Genomic DNA, 18,175 nt, shown 5'->3' with positions numbered 1-18,175 from the left:
TTTTCCTGCCACGTACAGAGAAGACTTATCACACTCTGCTCTCACCAATGGGGCTCCTTTGGCAACTACTACATAGTGACACTGCAGTTGGCACGCGTGATAATCACTTGCATCGATGTTCGCACATGAGTGCGAAATCAAGACAGTAGACTGCACTCCTTATGCCGAGCGTTTTCCATCAGAGAAGCTGTTATAATGTCTTGGACCTCTGTGGCATATTGCTGGTCGAGCTGGCTTACAACCAAAGAAAATTTTGTTTTATCAGCGATTATTCCGGCATAGGAAAAGCTTGTTTCTACCTGAGCAAACCACAATATGGGATTGTGGGCCAAATGGGTGGCCAGGTGTGATTCAGTAGACGATTCCATCGATGTTTGCTAGTTCCATATGGCTAAATTTTGTTGGGGTCACCACTGACGATAGGTATAACTGTGAGAGAAAATCCCACACTTGAACTTCTGTACAATCAAAGACGAGATGGAATTTCAAACAGATTTATTAACTCTCCACATTTGCAGTTGAGTGCAAGCATTACTGTAACAACAGGTCACAGAATCTCTACAAACAACAAAGAATAAAAATAGGTAGTTGCTCTGCTATTTTCAGAACAAATGTGGCGCATCACTGCAGACAAATCACCATGCCCCTAGCGGCGAAAACACTTGGCGTAAGGAAGGCATTCTACTGTCTTCATTTCACATTCATGCACAAACTTCGACATGAGTGACTATCCTTCCTCTAAAAATATTTGATGCTTCTTTTTAAAACCGTGTATAATGGTCCTATGATCACCAATTCCCTGTTCTACATGAACTGAGTCAAACAGTTTGGGTCTGTAACCAGAAGATCTAAGATGTTACCTTCGCAAGTCAGTTCTCTGACTGCTCAAGGTAATTTTCAGATGAGGAATTTGGAACAGTTTCACACAGTTCCCTGTCCTCATTATTTGTCATAATCACCGAGTCTCCCACTCTACAGATATTATGTTGAAATCTTCTCCTAATGTTGTAAAATAATCAGCAAATTTACACATAACATTCTCCAAGTTTTTCGTCAAATGGTACACTACTGTGGCTAACGACAAAAAATCTCTGAAGAAAAACATCAAATCACACAAGATAAATTGTATAAGTTTAAGTATTTCAGCCACAAGTATTCTTCTCCATCAAACATATTATTAAACATAAGAAACATTAAGTAGGTAATTGTTTTGCGCGTTCTCTACATGGATTTTTCAGAGTATAATTATTATAATTTTAATACAAGCATTAGGTGACAAGCTCTTACTGAACAACACTGTTTTATAAAAGAAACAGATACAGCTAGTACAATATGGCATGGGGCTTTTGAAGGCAATGTAAACAATGGACAAAGTGGAACACCTAAAATTTTGTTACAGATCAAAAGCTTTGCTACAATCTGGTAATCCTGCAAGAATTTACTTTTAGTACATTTCATTCCTTTGTTATGTGATACTTATAAGATATATAACAACAAAAATATGATGTATCATTACACAGTATATAAAGTCATAGTACTTTCATGAATCACAATTAGGTTACATTACGCACCGTATTAGGACACTAATCCTAGGAAGATATGAATCAATTACTGCTAAACAAAGTTTGAAATACAGCATTATGAAGTGGACGTAAACTAAAATGACATACCTTTCCCATTGCCCATTCATAAACAACTTCCATTAGTCCAAAATTAAGTTCTTGAACACTGGACTCGTCATCCTGGTTTCCAATATTAAGGCTGATTTCGGCATCCCTTAATTCTTTCTCAGTTTCCATAACTTTCTGTTTGGCCTATAAGAACATCAACAATAGACACCTCTCTGTAGCAAATATTACAATACGTTGTTTTTAAAAGAACGCCAGTCTTAATGCCAGATCTCCAAACTTATCCAATGGTCATTAGCAGGCATACATCTTTTTATATACATACGATATAAAAAGACCTGTCTCACATTACAACAGGGACACAAACTTATGAAGTCATTATTTATAGTTAAATCTCCAGTTTAATAGCAGAAAGCAAAAATGCTAACCATACAAGAAGACAGTTAGTACAAAGCATTTACACAAAACATGGCATACAAGCACAATGACTACAGCCTGAATTTTTATGCACTATCAAATTGTAAAAGATGAATTCATACATGCTGCGTCATACCATTAAACACGCAGAATCACAATGTGGCAGCAAAACAATAAAAATAGTACACAACAATAGTCAATTTCTCCAAATCCTTTTAACTTAGCCTCATTCTTTTATCAGACAAAACATTTCTGTACATAGAAAATGACCTTACTATGTCACAAGAAGTGACAATATGTAATTTAAGTGAAGACATTTCAGATAAAGTCAAATCAAGTTGAAGGTAATTTACATTTTTTCCTTTTGCTGTCAACTTCATAAACTCAAAATCACGATTTGATTTGATAACTTGGTTCATCTTATCTTTTGCTTCAACACCCACTTCTCTTCAGTAATTGTCAGAGATTCCATGAGTTGCTTTGTTATTGCCACAGGCTAATGTGCAAAATTTGATAGGATGTGAATTGGTCTTTCTTCACACGGTTTTCTTGAATGCCACTTCTGCAAGTAGTATTAGTGGCTTTGAAAGTGTCTACAACCCAAAACTGGAAGAAAAAATAGTTACGGGGCAGTAATGGAAGGCTTTTCAATAGTATGAAGTAGACAGTTGTTAACTCCAATAAATATGGGGGACTGTATGGTCTTTTACCAACTTAACTTCATGAACATTATCATAGTGAAAGAGGGCTGCATTTTCCAGGAACCCAATCTAGTTAAAATAGGTTGTGGTGGAAAAGCTAAATCTCTCAGTGTATCTCTAAATGTGGCAATACAAATAAGTGCTTTCAAGAATATCTTCAGTAGCAAAAAAGTCAGCATACTGATGTAATTAATACTGTCAGAAATAATATCAAACATTTGTATTTTGTCCGTTGTTTACTTTGTTTGTGCCTTCACATTGTTATATTGTAGGCACACTGTTTCAGCTACATGACATTGCACTTATGCTGAACATGTAACAAGCTTTAGGTTAGCATCAAATATTTTATCAAATATTTTAACTGCTATCCTGGTCTTCATCAAATATGGGGTGGCATCACTTAACAACAATAAGCCCTTTTTTTTATTTAAATTTATCAGCATGAAGTATACTGACTTTTATGAACATCAACCAAGCTGTAGCATGGTACATGGGCTCACTATGAAGTTTACAGACTGCAACAAAATTTGCAAAACTGCTCATGGTCTGTTCTTTTGGTACAATTCACATGAAAAAAGAAACCTCCAACAAAGGGGATATGATAAAAATTATTGCAATATGTGTACTGAGGCCATAAAAATGATATACCATGCATGTAAAGATCTAAATTAATCTCGTACTGATGAATTCTTCAAAACATGCATTTACTCCCCAAAAAGGCCAAAATGATAACGACTAATGGGATCTAATACATACATGTTGTAGAGGTATTAAATATACAACTTTGAACTGCAAATTGCTGTCATTTTTCTTGCAGCACATTTGAGTTACAACACTTGCAATTGGTAATCTGGCAATATTATGGTGCAAAACAACAGTGTTAGAAAAGAGTCAGAAAGCTCAAACATTTCTTACATCCATCCTCTGAGCGTCCACAGAGTTTGCACCAACCTCCATTGCTGGCCAAAGCCAGAATCTGCGCACTCTTAGAGATGCGCAGTGCACGAGTCAAATTAACTGACAAAGATTTGAAGGCAAACATAGGTTAATCCTCTGCAGAACTACACTACTAAATCAGCCTAGAAAAGCTTTTCCAGCCTTGTTTTAACCTGTGAGATGATAGAAAATTTAAAAAGTCTAATTGAAGGCGCAGGCGGCTGAATTTTACAACGAAGGAATTTCCAAGCTCGTCCATCGCTACGATAAGTGCCTTAATTTAAATGGCAACTATGTAGAAAAGTAGTATTTAAGTGTGGCTTTCATCTGTATATAATAAAAAAATTTTCCAATACTTTTTTTATTTTTAATTCCAAAACGTAATGTACTTTGTGGATAGCCCTCGTAATTACTGGTGATGCAGTGTGCGCACATGCTCGGGGGTGTTTATTTTGCACAAAATGTGTCAACACTACATGGAATACAGATATTAGTTACCACCAACACTGAAACAGGTCATGCTCATGGATAGAACACATGTAAATCTCTGCACACTGTGCTACGCTCCTAGAGGAGAAATTAATTTTTTGTCATCCTGCATGGCAGCTGCAGTGTTCTTCCAGGAAAGACAGCTTTCTCCAACATGAGTGCTGCTCAGACAGACTAAAACTCCCCAGAATTTCATGTCTAGGTCTCTTAAGTGTGCAGACAAAGCTGCACCAAGCTCGTGTTTACATATTGGAGTTATTTTCAGTTTATTAAGTGAGTACTTTCCACAAGATTTCGGGATTGCAGCCGGATCTCATCGACTTCTTTCCACGATATTTCGGTTGACAACCTTACAGCCATCTTCAGGCGAGTGTCAGCCAAAATATCGTGGAAAGAAGTCGATGAGATCCGGCTGCAATCCTGAAATCTTGTGGAATATTCGATACGCCGGGAAAATTTCAAGAGTCACAAGTGAGTACTTAATTGCAGCTATTAATTGAGGTATTATGTAAAATACATTCCTGTGTGTTTAATTTTTTTAGTGTGACATTGACAGTGCATATGTGGTGATGGTGGCAAAGGAATTGGATTGATAAATGTGGCACCTTCATGCCGTCTATCGTTGACAGAATATTGTAAAGCCCTGTAAATTGTTTTAATGTCATGAATGACCAAAAAGTTATTGCACTTCTCTCTTCATTAATTGTGTTAGACGTGGAATGCATAAATATGGTCCATTAAAGAATCGCTGGCACTTGTAGAGTGGGCTGCACTGAGTGGAGCCACTTATGACACATCCACAGTATATCTTCCAAAATTGGTGTGAATGTGTCTGATGGAATGAGATTGATCATGTTCAAGTCTAGAACAGTAATCTGCTGTAATGGACTGTTTGAATTATGTTCAAATATAAGGAGTTCTTTAACATCTAGTTGACCTACTTCTATTGCAGAGGGAGCCAATTTAAGCTTCTGGCCCTCTTCAGATTTTGGGAGAGCTGAGGATGGGGTAATACCCCTCATGCCGTGAAAAGTATTCCAGACAGTGATAGTGGAGACAAATGAAATCAACATTGTTGATTACATATTGACAGCATGTTACAACTGGAAAAGGTTCTTCAGTGTGGAAGACAGTTAACAGCTCCAGCTGTTGAGTTTTTTGAAATAATAGCTCATTTAACAACTGCAAATAAGCACTCACTCAATAAACTTAAAATAACTACACTGTACACACATAAGCTCAGTGAAGACTACTTAGGAAAGAGAACTGGATACGAAATGCTGGGAAGGAGTAGTTGTCTGACAACTGAAAAGCTAGCTGGGCTCAGCCATGCAGAATGACTACGGATCAGTTTCTCCTCTAGCAGTGCAGAACAATGTGCAGAGATTTACTTATATTCTGTCCATACGCATGACCCACATCAGTGCTATTAGTACCTCAAATATTCATTCCATGTAGTGTTAATGGGTTTTGTGCAAGATAAACACTTCCTGGACACATCTGCACACTGTGTCACCAGTGATTCGTATGGTGCACACTGGAGGATCCGTGCAACTTTGTGAATCACCCTATTGATGCAGTGGGGAATCACTTGCTCAACCTCCAGTTTGCAGACTTATGAAGGAAGGTTTATACATGAACACAATCCGGTGACCTGCCTTCCCTCACACTTCTACCCCACACGACTCCCCCCCCCCCTCCCCCCAACCATGTTACAACTCTGGAACACGATTTATCCCTTAATACAGATCTACTGCAGGCGTGGCGCCTTTATATCACTCCTGTCTGGAGCCTGTGTATTGGGAGAATGACTCATGCGTGCACAGTGACAGATGGTCTGAAGCAGGTTCAGTCGAGTTCATAGTTCTAATAATCTTCATCCACCAGAGTACATTAGCGGACAGAGACATTCAAGAAACAGGTCAAGAGAATGTTTTTGTGAATTGTTCTGTTTTTTTCTTGAAGGTTTTTTTTGTTTATTTATGTTTGTACAGTTTTGTGTATGTTTTTAGTAGTGTGAATGATGCGTGAATGTGATCTAAAGTAAATATGTAGATCATTGTTATACTGACAAATGCTGCATGAACTAGCATGAGAAATTTTTAAGACAGTGTGAATATAGACAAGGGGAATTTTGTATTGTAATATGTTAAGTATGTTTATGGTAAAAGGTAAGCTAATTCGAGTGCAAATGAAAATAGTCAATAATGTTAAGTATAAATAAAATATCAGAATATGAAATATTTATGTCATGAAAAAATACAACTCGAAAGTGTGTTATTTGCTGTGATTGGTTAGTCATGAAAAGCGTGGACTAACACGGGAGAATAATATTTTTCTATTGGCCTTAAAGAAAATTGACCAATCAGAATGGAGTATTCTTCGTGCGTCTTTTCTCTTAGAGATAGAGAATGGTTAGAGCAGTCTAAGGAGTCAGAGCCCAGCCTTTCAACGGCATGTTCGTGTGTAATATGAGCTCAGAAGGAAGTTAAAGTTGCCGGTTTTAGTTGTGGCACATACCTCAAAAGTGTTTTAAAGTGAAGGCAAATATATTCCGGTGTATTTTTTTTTTTAGAAAGTATGGATTTTTTAAGTAATTTTGTGTATGAGAAAAGACAGTAGTTCCGCGTGGCATATTGAGCAGATCGGTGACCAAAAATTTGAGTGCATTTTCATTTAAGAGCATTCTGTACTTATTAGCTGTTCAGATTTTGGGAAATACATTACCATAAACTTGCTAACGTGAATGAAAGGGTTTGTGCATGACTGTGTTAGGATTAGCATGAGCTAGGCAGTGAACTTGTAATTCTCAACTTCAGAATATACCAAAGTTTTACCAGTATTTCCACCCTTCATTCATAGTTAAGACCTTCCCCCGATTTTTAGAATAGTTACATTGTATGCAGCCTTGTGTGAGTTGCAGTATGGAAGGTTTCTTCTCGGCTTTCCTACCGGCGATCTGCTACGACGAGTTCACAGGTAGGTGCTGGTATAATGCCAGAAAGGAACTACATCGCCACACACGGTACATTGGCTGGCAAAACAGACAGAGTCATGGCAGTATCAATGAGCAGCAGTACAGCAGGGTAGTGCTGCCAACTTACATGATGAGTGGGGACCCTGAAACTAGTTAAGCAGACGGAGGAGGTTGAGCTCGCAGTTTCAACACGCTGAGGCTACAGCATTCATCGAAAGATAAGTTAAGCTTGTTACATTTGTTGTGTGTGTGTGTGTGTGTGTGTGTGTGTGTGCACGTGCTGAAAGACTGAGTAGCATGGAAAGTGATAATGATTTTGTAAATATGAATAATGAAGAAGGACTTTCATTTGGTGTAAGTGCTTCACAAACTACCACATCTGAACAGAGAGAAGGAGTAGATGTTAAAATAAAAGAGGAGGTTTTTGGCGATATTTCTTTGTTATTCATGGATGGTGGAGTAGACTCTGCTTCAAGTATGTCTGTTAATGTAACCAGTGGAGATAATGTAAATCCCTAAAGTGACATTAAGCATGAAATCGGTAACAACCAATTGTGTGATGACAATGTTGGTAGTGTTACTGAATCAAATGTGTCAAATGTGGATACCAAATTTGGTATAGTACTGGTGGAACAAGATAAATAGGAAACAGTAATGCAGAAAATAGAACCAGGAAGTACGCAAGAAATGATTGCAGCATTAATGCGTTCTATAAAAGATGGACATACTAATTTGGCTGAAACAATTGTTCAGAAAATCAATGAAAAACTTGAAAAGCAGACTGTGGTTTTAAAAGAAGTGTGGGAAAACAATTTGAAGTTCTTAGAAAGTAAAGTGGATGGAAAAATTTCTGAAGTTGAGAATAACTGCCAGCAATTAACTAAAACTGTAAAAATTGGATTAACAGATACCTTGAAAAAAGTTGTATTGGAAACAAACAAAAGGTAGATGTGATAAAAAAGTGTGCAGAATGTAGAGGTCAAAATAGTGGCGGTAGAGTCTATAAGTGTAAATGATCACAAATTATTAGACAGTAAAATCAGTTCTGAATATGCCAAATGTATGAATGAAGTAAAATGTGTGTCGGACCGAATGGGTGTGTCTTAAGAAAATGTCCTTCAGCTAACTAACCAGGTAGAAGAGGTTGAAAATAGTTGGATGAGCATAGCAGTACATTATGCCAAGTTGAAACCAACCTCAGACATGAAACTGACAGTAGTGGGTGTAGTATTGTAGCAGAATTGTCTGAAATATCACATGTCACTAACAGGCACTTTTTACGTTTTGACCCAACAGGAAATGTACATCCAAAAGAATTTTGGAATGACTTTGAAGGTGTTCTACCTAGTTTGTGGTCAGACAGAAAAAAACAGGGTTCATTACATCTAAATTCTTGGGAGAGCATAGAATTTGGGGGAATATCGCTACTGCACAGTACAATACTCTAGCATTTTTTAAAGAATATTGGGGCAAGCTAAATAGCTTCTGGCCTGGGGAAAAGTTTAATCCCAGAGAGGAAAGCACAAGAAAGTTTCTGTTAAAATGGATGACAAACTTGTCACATTTAAACAATGAAGTTGAGCCAGAACAGATTGTTATGGGTCTGGAAGGTAAACTGCCCATGAACTGGTGAAACAAAATTATTGCAGCTCCGAAGGATGACTTTTTCATAAATTCATTAGTTATTTGGAGGGAGTTGAGAAGCTCTCACATGAAGAGGAGCATGCAAATCGTAATGTACAACCACCAAATAATGCAGAACCACTGCAGAATGTGAACTTTAACAGAATTGGTATGTACTGTGGAAACAGCAGGAGCAGAGGTGCTGGGATGTGGCGCTATCCAATAAATGATAGGCGAAATAATGGGGAGCAGGTGCACAAGTATTGGTCGTATTCTCAGGTGCGAGAGGATGATGTTGCGCCAAGGCGACAGTAAATGAGGGTAAACATAAGACATGGTACAGAATCCCAGAATCCGTGAAACTAAATGCCATCCATGAAAGGGCTAGCATTTACAAGACGGGAAGTAGTAATTTGAATATGCAAGCAAAATCCTTTGTATGTTTTAGCACTAGACAGGCAGGGATCATATGTGAGGAGCCGAAGAAGGTAGTAACAACAGACAAAACGAGCTACACAAAAATCTGTACATCTAGCGGAGGTTTAAGTGAGTTTTTGGACAGGCATAAACAAAATAAGCGCTGTATTGCACACAAAATGGGTGATGTATTAGCGGAAAATGTGACAGAACCTGTTTGCCAGAAACTCTTTAGCAACCAAGTTGAGTTGTATTCTGGGGAAGGAGAAAGTACAGAAGCTGCAAAATTACAGGAGATTAGTGATGTCAGTGTAGAAAAATACTAGCATCTATAAATGATGATATTTGTGAAGCTATAAGGGAGAGGCAGGAAAATGGTGACCAAAATGAGGGTCAGCTAACTAACTGTAGAAAAAAGGGAAGAGAGAGACAGACAGAGAGAGAGAGAGAGAGAGAGAGAGAGAGAGAGAGAGAGAATGGCAAAATGCTGGTAAAATTATTGGAGCTGTCATTAGTGGACAGAATAATTAGTATGGGAGAGAAAGTGATGTGGGTAATTCTGCAAGAAAACTGTGTAATTTCTGGAAACAGGGAAGGTTTAGACAAAAGGGAGGTTGTGAATGATTTGCTGGAGGAGGGTTCTGACACTAGCAATGAAAGGAAGGCCAGTAATTAGTCTGCAAGTGCGTGACGAAGAAGTACAGTGTTTAGCAGATAGTGGCAGTGATTTATGTACTGTGAGTAAAGTTGGTTGAATCATTGCCAAATAGAAATGAACTAGTAATAATGCCAGTAATGGGGATGCGATAATTGTAGCTACAGGAAAAGTTAAAAAAACCTTTTAAACACAAAGTTTTGTTGCCAGTAAAAATAAATGGTGTGCAAGTACTCCATAACTTCCTTGTAATCCCTGATCTATGTACAAAAACGCTAATTGGCATAGATTTCTTTAACCAGTACAAAGGGAGATTAAATTTTATTGAAAATGTAGTAATTTTTGAAATAAATGGGAAAGATGTGGTTGTACCATTTTTCAAAAAAATAATTTGACCAAAGAAGAAGTAGCCAGTATACCAATTAGGTACTGTACAAGGGTGGGGAATGTAGAGGGCTACAATGAGTATGGGGATGTTGTGTGTGTGTGTGGGGGGGGGGGGGGGTGGAACCTGAGGAAATGAAGGTGGTACAAGAAAAAATAGTGAGACCTCAGACAGCATTGCAACCTACGCAGTGCTTGGTGTTTGACGAACACCAGGCGCTCCAGTTATTGACAATGCTACTACTTCAGTTTCTTTTCGTATTGTCAATCTTCCTCTTCCATCATTCTCAACTATTCAGACTGCCAACTGATACTTGCAACTTATTGAGTACACTGCACAGTTGCTGTACACGGTCAAATATGCTAGTGCAACCTGCACGCTTGGCTGGCATCTGCATATTTTTGTCTGACCCCAATAATAAAACTGTGCAGTCTTACTAATTATGTTTTTAATATAATAGAGGGAAACATTCCACGTGGGAAAAATATATCTAAAAACAAAGGTGATGTGACTTACCAAACGAAAGCGCTGGCAGATCGATAGACACACAAACAAGCACAAACACACACACAAAATTCAAGCTTTCGCAACAAACTGTTGCCTCATCAGGAAAGAGGGAAGGAGAGGGAAAGACTAAAGGATGTGGGTTTTAGGGGAGAGGGTAAGGAGTCATTCCAATCCCGGGAGCGGAAAGACTTACCTTAGGGGGAAAAAAGGACGGGTATACACTCGCACACACACACATATCCATCCACACATATACAGACACAAGCAGACATCTCACAAGCAGACATATTTAAAGACAAAGAGTTTGGGCAGAGATGTCAGTCGAGGCAGAAGTGAAGAGGCAAAGATGATGCTGAATGACAGGTGAGGTATGAGTGGCGGCAACTTGAAATTAGCGGAGATTGAGGCCTGGTGGGTAACGGGAAGAGAGGATATATTGAAGAGCAAGTTCCCATCTCCGGAGTTCGGATAGGTTGGTGTTGGTGGGAAGTATCCAGATAACCCGGACGGTGTAACACTGTGCCAAGATGTGCTGGCCGTGCACCAAGGCATGTTTAGCCACAGGGTGATCCTCATTACCAACAAACACTGTCTGCCTGTGTCCATTCATGCGAATGGACAGTTTGTTGCTGGTCATTCCCACATAGAATGCATCACAGTGTAGGCAGGTCAGTTGGTAAATCACGTGGGTGCTTTCACAGGTGGCTCTGCCTTTGATCGTGTACACCTCCCGGGTAACAGGACTGCAGTAGGTGGTGGTGGGAGGGTGCATGGGACAGGTTTTACACCGGGGGCGGTTCCAAGGATAGGAGCCAGAGGGTAGGGAAGGTGGTTTGGGGATTTCATAGGGATGAACTAACAGGTTACGAAGGTTAGGTGGACGGCGGAAAGACACTCTTGGTGGAGTGGGGAGGATTTCATGAAGGATGCATCTCATTTCAGGGCAAGATTTGAGGAAGTCGTATCCCTGCTGGAGAGCCACATTCAGAGTCTGGTCCAGTCCCGGAAAGTATCCTGTCACAAGTGGGGCGCTTTTGTGGTTCTTCTGTGGGGGATTCTGGGTTCGAGGGGATGAGGAGGTGGCTCTGGTTATTTGCTTCTGTACCAGGTCGGGAGGGTAGTTGCGAGATGCGAAAGCTGTTGTCAGGTTGTGGGTGTAATGGTTGAGGGATTCCGGACTGGAGCAGATTTGTTTGCCACGAAGACCTAGGCTGTAGGGAAGGGACCGTTTGATGTGGAATGGGTGGCAGCTGTCATAATGGAGGTACTGTTGCTTGTTGGTGGGTTTGATGTGGACGGACGTGTGAAGCTGGCCATTGGACAGGTGGAGGTCAACGTCAAGGAAAGTGGCATGGGATTTGTAGTAGGACCAGGTGAATCTGATGGAACCAAAGGAGTTGAGGTTGGAGAGGAAATTCTGGAGTAGTTCTTCACTGTGAGTCCAGATCATGAAGATGTCATCAATAAATCTGTACCAAACTTTGGGTTGGCAGGCCTGGGTAACCAAGAAGGCTTCCTCTAAGCGACCCATGAATAGGTTGGCGTACGAGGGGGCCATCCTGGTACCCATGGCTGTTCCCTTTAATTGTTGGTATGTCTGGCCTTCAAAAGTGAAGAAGTTGTGGGTCAAGATGAAGCTGGCTAAAGTGATGAGGAAAGAGGTTTTAGGTAGGGTGGCAGGTGATCGGCGTGAAAGGAAATGCTCCATCGTAGCGAGGCCCTGGACGTGCGGAATATTTGTGTATAAGGAAGTGGCATCAATGGTTACAAGGATGGTTTCCGGGGGTAACAGATTGGGTAAGGATTCCAAGCGTTCGAGAAAGTGGTTGGTTCATCGGCTAATTTCAAGTTACCGCCACTCATACCTCACCTGTCATTCAACATCATCTTTGCCTCTTCACTTCTGCCTCGACTGACATCTCTGCCCAAACTCTTTGTCTTTAAATATGTCTGCTTGTGAGATGTCTGCTTGTGTCTGTATATGTGTGGATGGATATGTGTGTGTGTGCGAGTGTATACCCGTCCTTTTTTCCCCCCTAAGGTAAGTCTTTCCGCTCCCGGGATTGGATTGACTCCTTACCCTCTCTCCTAAAACCCACATCCTTTAGTCTTTCCCTCTCCTTCCCTCTTTCCTGATGAGGCAACAGTTTGTTGCGAAAGCTTGAATTTTGTGTGTGTGTTTGTGTTTGTTTGTGTGTCTATCGACCTGCCAGCGCCGTTCGGTAAGTTACATCATCTTTGTTTTTAGATATAATTATGTTTTTATTAACTCTAGGTGAACTATTCACTCTACATCTGACTGTGACACATCGGATTAATCAGCACACAAGCATGTGATTAGATTTTAGTTAGTAATAAGAATATGGATAATGAAATTTGTACTGATGCAAATTTTGAGCTTAATTACTGGTAGTTACTGAAAGTCTGGCCAGAGCCTTGGACTGGGCATTCAGAATGAGACTATGGTGGATGCTGGATGTGCAATACTCTGTATGGACTATTAGTTACAACTTTCAGTTTCAATTTATAGTCCTTCATGTGTCTGCCCTTATCACTCATGAAATTTGTGGAGTTGAGTCATGATTAGACTTGTTTTATTTAGTGGCTTCTCAAACTTTGCCGATTATTTGAGTGAGGCCGATGAGAACTTGTGATAGTTTCAATAGTGTATGATGAATGAGGATTTTATTTTTTCATACATTAGCCACAGAGGGGACTTGCATTTATTTGTGGCTTTTTTGGACAGTGATTACTCTGAGTAAGAGTATTTGGTATTTGTAGTGTTGTCTATATGAAATAGGGGCTCACAAGTTGGTCTATGGACTTTAACTTCTCTTCAGGACACTCTTGGTGCAGGAATTAGCAATCAGTAGTTGACTTTGTGTCAGGTTAGTATCCATGATAGGCTCAGAGTTATGTAGCAGCCACTAGTTCATGTGATTTTTAGTCAAATATACTTTTAATTTCGTCACAAACGGGTGCTTTTTGACTACAGTGATTTATAGTAACTTGCCCCTATCATTAACTTAGCAGTGAATTACTGCTTACTTGAAAGAAATTGGGTGCAACTGTTTATTAACTGAACAGACAATGATGGATGGGAAATTCTCTAGGCAGTAGAGAGCCAAGGACATTAATTGTGTTTGTATTTTTAGTTCAAATGGCAATATGTAAGCCTCAAATTGCAACAGTCCATATCATGAAAGATTTACTTGTGGAAGTTGTCAGTCATGTGATCCAAGTCATGGAAGGCAACAGTGAATTTAAGCACAAAAATAATGTGTTAGTACATTCTGCAGAATGCATAAAAATTATTTGGGGTGAAACTTCTGCCTACACTGTTACTATATAAGTCAGCCTCCTTATGAAACACAAACCAAAAATATGTCTATTCAAACAGAAAACCAAACAGCACATAGAACTTGATTATAATCAAATAAATTCCAGTAATATTCATTGCTGCTACCAGTGACTCACAGGGCAAATTAACACCAACAAATAACCCAGGAAACCTCACAACAGTCACTTGAGTAGTTAGTAGATTTTAAGCTAACTGTCTATTTAAAAAGAATATATGTATACAAGGATTGGAGCATTCCATACATACCGCTGCTAGGGCAGTGGCAGCTACTTCCTTCGGTTCAGCATCAGTCTTTCCTTCAAAGACCAGGCTAGACAGCACTGCTGCAATCTCTGCAGGTCGAAGGTCTGTTAGTATGTTACGTAACACTAACTCTGTGATCATCAGTTCATGATTGCGCATTTTGATAGCAACACGACCTTTCATTTCCACTGCAGGGAACAATACAAAAAATATTAACAAATATATCAGGTTTTGGAACTATTAATAATAATCACACAACAAAACAACTTAACAATATTTTTCTAATATTTTACTGTTTCTTTAAGTAATAAATAGTATAATTACCACACTTGTTGGCATCTATATATTTTAATTTTTGCAGTAACTTCACTTTTTTCTCATATTCAGGAAATAAGGTCATGCTCCTATGTGACTGACTAAACTTCAACTGTTCACGTTTCCTTTCCAGTTCCTTTCTTGCAAATACATTTTCAAACTGTAATATAAAACAAAATACAGAAACTGAATTTTTTGTTTTTAAATTTGATCATATTGACTGTTTACTTTACCATTAAAACCACATGATATGATTAATGTAAGCTGTGTGCAGTTAGCAACTTATAGCTACAAATTCAACTTTATAAAATTTGCTTTTAAATCAAGTTCAACATAAATACATATGGCTTGAGAGAAGTAAGTAGTTTTTAATACAGAGATAATATTTTATAGATATAGCTCTCTTGGCCACATTCAGCAGTTTTGTAGGAAGCCACAGCATCAAAGGTGCAAACGGGTGAGCACATCAATATAAAAAGTTTTCAGGCATGTAGAAGGTGGAATCAGGATAACATTTACACCCCTACATTAAACAGGGCAGGGAGCAGTGCGACCACTGCACAACCCTTCCAGAAACTGTGACTGTGGGATACATCTTTGTGAAAGCAGCGGCAGACATTTGTCTAACTGGCTACGTAAGAGGGTCCATGGCTAACCAGAGTGTATTTGGTGTTATAAATTTGAACCCACCACACCATAAATTATGTGATATAGGTGGTAGTAGTTTTCCCTTCCTCAAATCAGCATTACTGGATTTCGATGTGAGAGGATATACTTCCATGTGCACGTGGAAGTTCTCCCTAGCGTGAACACCAGGTACAACATCATTCCTAAGTTTGCTTTTTAGTTAATAATCATCCCAAAGTGGATCTACAACAGCACATATTGGAGGTGGATAGGACAGCATTCTGTCTCAGTTTTATTGCTGAAAGAACTGAACTGTAAAGAGGAACACCTGAGGCATCATTTAAGCTAGTTAAAGTGCATATTTCGTCTCTTAGGCTTGACTAATGGGACATAGTACTGAAAGGTACATGAAGGTTGCTTTGGATGAACTTATCCACCAGTTAATACTTTATATGTAGTGGAGGCCTAGCCAGAAAAAGAGGAACTGGGACAGGCACAATGTTGCATATGATGTAGTTTATCTTTTGTGCAGGAAACTGATAGAAGCTGGGTAGTGCCCATCAGTGTAGACAATTTTGGTTTAGTAGAGGTGTGCCTATAAAAATGTGCACTGATATCTAACTTAGAAGTGTTAGAGGAAAATGAGCTGAATATTTGTTGTAGAACACACAAAGTCTGGAAAGTCTGTCGATTTAACCACACTAAGGGGAAATGTGTCACATCTGACAGGCTGCATGGGGAAACGCAGACTCCCGCTAAATCCCATGCACTTTGCTAATAGATTCAGTGTCCTATCTGATGCTGGGGGAAGAAGGGGGGGGGGGGGGAGGCTTAGCCGGATCTGAATGCACCTTCTGCCAGGATAGTGGCCGCTCCTTCAGCAAGGTCCGGACAGGCACGTGGGGGTAGGGGTTTTTTAGTTATTGGGAGCTCCAATGTTAGGCGGGTCACGGTGCCCCTCAGGAACATAGCGGCTAGGGCGGGGAAGTCCAATGTTCACTCGATGTGCTTGCCGGGGGCCTTGTCTGGGATGTGGAAGAGGCTCTTCCGGCAGCTATCGAGTGTATGGGGTGCAGCTAGTTGCAGATTGTTGCACATGTCGGCACCAACGATGCCTGTCGTCAGGGTTCCGAGAAAATCATTGGGTCCTTTCGACGGCTGGCTAAATTGGTGAAGGCGGCCTCCATCTCTCGAGGAGTGGAAGCCAAGCTGACAATCTGCAGCATTGTACCCAGGGTGGACCGGGGTCCTCTGGTTTGGAGTCGAGTGGAGAATCTAAACCAGAGGCTACGTCGACTGTGTGACGAAAATGGTTGTAGATTCCTCGACCTATGCTATGGAGTGGAAGGTTGTAGGACGCCCCTCGATAGATCAGGGGTGCACTACACACAGGAAGCAGCTACATGGGTAGCACAGTACTTGTGGCAAGCACATGGTTTTTTTTTAGATTAGGGTCCTCCCCATGGGAAACAAACCGCTGGCCTGAAAAATTACCGGTTCATGACACTGATGTGTGTGTTCCAACTGTAAAAATTGTTAGTTCACCTAAACAGGTCATTCCAAAGGATTTAAATATGCTTAATCTCATGTTAGTAAATTGTCTAACTGTCTGTAGCAAGATCCCCGAGTTACTCTCTGAAATAAACAGTAGCAATGCCAATATTGTATTAGGTTGAAACCAGACATAAAAAGCAGTGAAATTTTGAACTCTGATTACACAATGTTTAGGAAGGATAGGACTGATGCTATGGGAGGTGGTGTGTTCATTGCAGTTAAAAGCTGTTTAAACACAGTTGAGATCGATACTGGGTCGGACTGTGAAATAGTCTGGGTAAAGCTGTTAATCAGACAATGATTGACCATTGTATTTTTTTATAGACCACCAGCATGCGCAACAAACGCCGTAGAACATTTCAGGTAAAGTCTTGAGTACAGAGGAAGTAAATATCCAAATTATCCATTAGTTATAGGTGGAGACTTTAATCTAGCATCCACTGACTGGGAAAATTACACATTTATCACAGGGGGCACAAGCAAAGATACGTGTGAAGTTATTCTAGGAGCGCTCTGAACATACAACCTTGAGCAATTGGTTAGAAAACCAACTCAAAATGGGAACATATTAGATATCATGGCGACAAACATACCTGATATTTTTGAGGAAGTTAATCTAGAAAAAGGTATTAGCGACCATAATGTCATTGTGGCTTCCATGTCGGTGGAGCCTGAAAAAAAAAAAAAAAAAAAAAAAAAAAAAAAAAAAAAAAAAAAAAAAAAAAAAAAAACCCGGCATAGAGTTTTCTTATTTGGGAAAGCAAATAAAAGTGTCATTAATGAATATCTTCATAGTCAGCTCCAAGCATTCACCGTGGGACACAAAATATTGAGCATCTTTGGTTGGAATTTAAAGATATTGTCCACGATGTGCTAGAGAAGTATGCGCCTAGCAAAAGTATAGGGGAGGGAAAGGATCCACCTTGGTTCAACAAACATATTAGGAAGTTGCTCAGAAAGCAGAGAATTTTGCACAGTCATTTTAAACATAGTCACTGCCCTGCTGACAAACAGAAAGCAGCTGTCAGAAGAACGAATTTGAAAGCAATATTTCATCTGCAGATTCTAAAAATAACCCCCAAAAATTTTGGTCGTACGTAAAATCTATGAATGCTACAAATAATTCAATACCTTCGCTTGCTGACAGCATGGGTAATGTAACTGATGATGATAAACAGAAGGTCAAAATTCTAAACATAGCTTTCAAAAACTCGTTTACGATAGAAGACTGCAGCACCATTCCCCCTTTCAATTATCAAATAAACGAAAGGATGGCTGACATAGTGTTTAGTGTTTCTGGGATTGTAAAACAGTTAAGATCCTTAGATGCCAGGAAGGCA

General features: G+C 39.6%; 1 protein-coding gene across 1 annotated transcript in view; it reads right to left on the bottom strand.

The window, feature by feature from the left end:
* The window catches only part of LOC126259724 (helicase SKI2W), a 157,750-nt gene that overhangs the window by 17,481 nt on the left and 122,094 nt on the right, over positions 1–18,175 (bottom strand). Inside the window, exons 16-18 of the mRNA XM_049956704.1 lie at positions 14,664–14,814; positions 14,343–14,527; positions 1,671–1,814 (exon numbers count right to left, since the gene is read on the bottom strand). Of these exons, the coding sequence (XP_049812661.1) occupies positions 1,671–1,814; positions 14,343–14,527; positions 14,664–14,814 (480 nt within the window). The remainder of the gene's footprint in view (positions 1–1,670; positions 1,815–14,342; positions 14,528–14,663; positions 14,815–18,175) is intronic.

This window comes from Schistocerca nitens, chromosome 5 (genome assembly GCF_023898315.1).
Source record: "Schistocerca nitens isolate TAMUIC-IGC-003100 chromosome 5, iqSchNite1.1, whole genome shotgun sequence".
In the NCBI taxonomy this organism is placed as follows: domain Eukaryota; kingdom Metazoa; phylum Arthropoda; class Insecta; order Orthoptera; family Acrididae; genus Schistocerca; species Schistocerca nitens.
This window is presented reverse-complemented; position numbering and strand designations above follow the sequence as displayed.